The 5830-nt window shown below is 36.3% G+C and overlaps 1 protein-coding gene across 1 annotated transcript; it reads left to right on the forward strand.

The window, feature by feature from the left end:
* Positions 1–2004: 2004 nt before the first annotated feature.
* On the forward strand, positions 2005–2949 carry LOC114080614 (olfactory receptor 1-like). Its single transcript, XM_027922182.1, has one exon. The coding sequence runs from the start codon at positions 2005–2007 to the stop codon at positions 2947–2949; it is 945 nt and encodes a 314-aa protein (XP_027777983.1).
* Positions 2950–5830: the final 2881 nt, after the last annotated feature.

Below are 5830 nucleotides of genomic sequence, written 5' to 3' on the forward strand. Positions count from 1 at the left end.
ATATTGTGGAGATTAATCTACTTTACTCAAAGTCTACTAATTTAAATGTTAACACATTATAAAATACCTTCCTAGAAACATCTAGAATTGTTCCAGAAAAACGTGCCATCAGGGCCTAACTAAATTGTCACATAAAATTAATCATTCCATACAGTGTGGGCATCAGAAGAAGAATTCAAATGAGGACTCAAAAAAATTGTGCCTTCCCCATATTTTATAAAATACTCAGTATATTTATTTTCTTATGTAAATATTAACAGGAGTCATCAGTATTACTCAAAAGAGTAAGACATCTGACATAGCCTAATATTGTCCATAAGTACAAATTGCATTTGTGAAGTGTGGCTAAATGGTTAGGTCCAGTAAATTTAAATGTTGGGAGAATTTAATAACAGTATTTTTTTTTTTTTTTACGTAATGAGAACTCGCTGCCTTTAAAGTTGAAGGAATCTGTCCCAACCTGAATGACTGCCAACAAATATTACTGAAGCATTGGCCACATCAGGCACCATGCCAGGGGCTGCTCTGCTGCAGACATGGAGCAGACGGAGTTTCCTGCATGGAGTTCACAATTTGGTGCGAAGTCAGCTATCCACCAGTGATCAGCACATTTAGTGGTGCGACATGAGTGTAGAATGCTGTGGAACCTGCAGCAGGACTCACCTGGTCTGGAGTCTCAGGGAAGGTTTGTGTTAGCAAGTGCCTAAGGATAGGCCAAGTGAAGAAGAGGCAGAGGGGAGAAAATGATAGGCCACAGGAGGAACACCAAGTAAGAAATACTAGAGGCAATAATTTATGACCGTAGGTCCAGCATTGCTGGAGAGTGGGATACAAGAGTCACTGTGGGGCCACTGGAGTCCATGGTCACAGATCAGGTAATGAAGCATCATTGTGCCCCTGAAAGGAAGGTTGCCTTCATCTGACGAGCAATCCCATAAGGCACTCATCAGAACAGGCATGACCAGATTTCAATCTTGGAATGCCACAGTGCGGATGAAGCATATTAAAAGAGAAGGGTATTGAGGCATGGAAAAGAGGGACATAAGTTGAGAGACGGCTTTCATAGTTCAGGAGAGATCATATGTCATCCTGTTACAGAAATATGGTCTTGGGATAAGAATGGATGAAACAGCAGAATGAAGAGTGAAATCTCTAGGATATGTTAGATTGGAGTTGATGTTAAAAGAAAGGGAATGGGTGAAATAAAATTCACAGACTTGTGATTTGATTCTGAATTCCTTCTACTTTTAAGAATGTAGAAGAGGAGGAGGTTGGGAGAGAATTAAGTGAGATCATGTGTTTCATTAAGGACATATTGTGCTAAGGATGCCTGAATACATCCAAGAGAAGATCATCATTAAGAAATGGGATGCAGAGTTCTGTGGGTGAAAGAGACATCTATGCCTGAGTTTTTTTCTTTGGAATATTTGTAGAATTATAAAATAATGGGGTTTAGAAAGATACTTAAATAACATCAATATAAAAGATAGTGATGGAACCAGGAGTGGTGTCATCCCAGCAACTCAGGAGACTGAGGCAAGAGGATTACAAGTTGGAAGCCAACATCAGTAACTTACCAAGGTCCTAAACAACTTGGAGAGATCCTATCTCAAAATTTAAAAAAAGGGCTGGGGATGTGGCTCAGTGGTAAAGTGTCCTTGGGTTCAATTCCCAGGAACGACACACATTAAAAAGATACTGATAAAACAAGAACCTAATGATAATCATTCAAGCAGGTAAGAGAAAGATCAATGTATTTTTATCCCAGAGGAAAACAGATAAGTGTTTAGGGAAGGAGGAAACATGTTAAAAAGAATTCATTAAAAATCACCAATGCTTATAGGGTCTTAAGACATTTGTAGTTTAGAGGTTATAATTAATGTGGTGTTAATGTGACGATCAATTGCACAATGAAAAATGGACCAAGAACATAGAAATACATTCATCTTACTTGAAATTTAAAGAGATCCTATTATTTTCTCTTAAAGGTACTGGAGACAGAGCATGAAAGGAAGGAACCAAACTATCATCTCAGAGTTCCTCCTCCTGGGCCTATCCAGCCAGCCACAGCACCAAAACCTGTTCTTTGACCTCTTCCTAAGCATATATCTTATCACTGTCCTAGGGAACCTCCTCCTCATCATCCTCATTCGCCTGGACTCCCATCTGCACACACCCATGTATTTGTTTCTCAGCATCTTGTCCTTCTCTGACCTCTGCTTTTCCTCTGTCACCATGCCCAAATTGCTACAGAACATGCAGAGCCAAATCCCATCCATCCCCTATGCAGGCTGCCTGACCCAGATTTACTTCTTTCTGTTTTTTGGAGACCTTGACAACTTCATCCTTGTGGCCATGGCCTATGACCGTTATGTGGCCATCTGTTTTCCCCTGCACTACACCACCATCATGAGCCCCAAGCTCTGTCTCTCCCTGGTGATGCTGTCCTGGGTGCTGACCACATTCCATGCCCTGTTGCACACCCTGCTCATGGCAAGACTGTCTTTTTGTGTGGACAATATGATCCCCTACTTTTTCTGTGACATGTCTGCTCTACTGAAACTGGCTTGCTCTGACACTCATGTTAATTATTTGGTGATATATATCATGGGAGGACTGGTTGTTGTCCTCCCATTCCTACTCATTATCTTATCCTATGCACGAATTGTCTCTTCCATCCTCAGGGTTCCTTCTGCTCAGGGTATCCATAAAGCCTTCTCCACCTGTGGCTCCCACATTTCTGTGGTGTCACTGTTCTATGGGCCAGTCATAGCTCTGTACTTATGCCCATCAGCTAATAATTCTACTGTAAAAGATACTGTCATGTCTCTGATGTACACGGTGGTGACTCCCATGCTGAACCCCTTCATCTACAGCCTGAGGAACAGAGACATGAAGGGAGCCCTAGGAAGAGTCTTTTGTCAGAAGAAAATTCCCACCTATGTATGATTGAAATTATTGGATTTTTTAATATCATTTTATCTAGTAAATGTATTGATATTAATATTGGAATATTATTCTAGATTGTTTCCCACAACATGGTAACTTCTGACGAAGTAGCATATCACATAATTGCTCAACAGGTAAAAGAGAGAAAGTTTAGCTAATTAGTTGGAAGGGGGTCTTGTTAACCTGGCTATGCCTTCCTGTTTCTCTTTTCTTGGTGATCCTGGGAAGCACAGGATAAGGGCTACTGTTTTATGAGACCTCTATTCTTTACATTCTTAAGTTACCCTCATATTTTGTTATTTTATCTCAAACATGCTTTGACCATGGCAGAATTTTTAAATAGTGCTCCATAATCTTACGTTGTTACTCAACAACATCTAAATATCTCCACCTCCCAACCTCCTTCAAATATCTCCTACACAATATTCCTGCACAAATTTTGGCATCATTCTCTCTCTTAATTTTCTGCCTTTTCCTGTCCCTAAATACATGTCTACATTAATTTTTCTGCCTTTTCCTGTCCCTAAATACATTTTTAACCCTTTATGTAATGCTGTCATTGCACAATTCTGTCTTTACATGTCGTTAACTAAGGCAAGGACCATATAAATTATTTCTCCAGGACTGGGCAAGGAAGCCTGAAGTTGGTAAAAAGTTTAGTTTTAAAGGACACCTTCTTGTTTGGTATTTTGACTTTGCAAAAGTTCCTGATATCTATGCCTTGATTACACACTCATTATAATTCAAAGGAAGTAGAAAAGATACTCTCACTATTTGTAACTACAAAATATGAAGTTCACTGACTTTCCTTGTCATTCAGAAAATCCGTTGTTCAGCTGGTGCAAGATCAGAGACTTCTTTTCATTTTCTCCCACATCCAAAAGAAGGGAGTAGCCACTCTTTTTAAAACCCAGCTCCTCTATAGAATGGGCTGTTTCCATCTTGGTTTATTTGTTTCCCTATTTGTACCCTGTAGGTGATGGTATTCAAACCCATTTATTTCCTCCTTCATAGTCTGCTGACCCCACAACTGTCTAAATGCCAGAACTTCCTCAAAATTTCCCATCAATTCATTTCACTTCCTAGCTGTTCTTTTCATTCTAAACAATTTAGAATTGTTTTGTCTACTAATGTGAAAAATGTCATGGGTATTTTGGTAGGAATCTCATGATGGAACATATTGGTATTTTGATTGGGACTGCACCAAATCCATATATCACTTTGGGTATTATGGACATATTTTTAAAAATATTTTAGAAAAATGTACATGTTGTAATCACAAACTGTATGAACATCTTAACAATATTCCAATCCATGAATATGAGATGCTTTTCCTTTTGTTGTTGTTGTTGTCTTTCAGTTTCTTTCAACAAGGTTTTATACTTTTCACAGTAGAGATTTTTTTCTCTTTGGTTAAACTTATTTATAAGTATTTTAGTTAAAGTTTTACCTACTGTAATTTGGATTGTCTTCTTGATTTCTAATTCATATAGTTCACTTTTGGTATATAACATTGCTACTGTAATTAGCTACTTTTTTACCTTGAAAAATTGCTGAATTTGTTTGTTACTTTTAATAGTTTTTGATGAAGTTTTGAGGGTTTCTAGATATAAGATCATGTTGGGCTAACAGAAACAATTTGACTTCTTCTTTTCATCTTGGATGTTCTTTGTTTCTTTCTCTTGCCTTATTGCTCTGGATAGGATTTCCAGCACTATGTTCAATAAAATTTGTGCAAAGTGGACATCCTCTTCTTCCAGATCTTAGAACAAAAGATTTCAACTTCACTCCATTCAATATAATTTTAGCTTATTGTAAATGACCTTTATTATGTTGAGGTATATTCCCTCTATGAAAGATTTCTTGATGATTTTTAAAGGGTGCTAAATTTTATCAAATACATTTTCAATATCTATTGAGATAATCATGGTTTTTGTCTTTCATTATATTGATGTAGTGTATCATGTTTATTGATTTGTATTTTGAACCATTCTTGCATCTCAGGGATTAATCCCACTTGATTATGATGCAAATCTTTATAATGTTGTGGATTCAGCAGAGTAGTATTTTACTGAGAAGTTTTGCATATGTGTTCATTGAAAATATTAGCTTGAAATTTTATTTTCTTTCTTTTTTTTATTTTTACCTCTTTGGTTTGGTATCAGGGTAATGTTGGCCTCATACAATGTGTTTGGAAGAATTATGTCTTAAAAAATTTTTGAATAACTAAGAAGAATTGGAATTAATTACCCCTGTTTTGTAGAACCTAACAGTTAATATGTTTTTCTTTGATGGGATACTTTTTATTATTGATTCAAATTTGCTACTTGTTATTGGTAAGTTCTGGTTTTTATTTCTTCATGATTCAATAGTAATAAGGTATATGTGTCTAGAAATTTGTCTTCAGAAGAATACTCATTTTAAACAGCTTTTGCAGATGAATTTTTATATAATAAAACCAATCAATTCAGAATTCAACAATTTACAACACTTGCTTAGCATACATGAAACCCTGGGTTTCATAACCAGTACCATAAAAAATAATCTAAAACTCAATGAGATTTTAAGTCTTGAACGACTTCAATTCTCCTCAAAGACACTTGATGAAATCCATGCCAAATTCCAACTGGAATTATTTTTATGGAAACAAACAAGCTTATTCTTAGATTTACTTGAAAGAGAAAATAAGTAAAATTTCTAAGAACTATTTGAAAATCTAGAAATGTTAGTTGATTCTATGCCTAGCAATACCAGTATATATCTGGAAAAAAAAAAACTCTGTAAGTAAAACAGTATACACTTGTATAGAAATTGACAAAGAGATCAAGAAATGAGGAAAGATTTGAAGAAGTAGTCCTGTGGGGGGAATTTTTTATGATGA

This window comes from Marmota flaviventris, chromosome 17, assembly GCF_047511675.1.
Source record: "Marmota flaviventris isolate mMarFla1 chromosome 17, mMarFla1.hap1, whole genome shotgun sequence".
NCBI lineage: Eukaryota > Metazoa > Chordata > Mammalia > Rodentia > Sciuridae > Marmota > Marmota flaviventris.

Bases quoted from the DNA above. Each gene is read 5' to 3' on its own strand.
- LOC114080614 (XM_027922182.1), top strand. From the start codon at position 2,005: ATGAAAGGAAGGAACCAAACTATCATCTCAGAGTTCCTCCTCCTGGGC.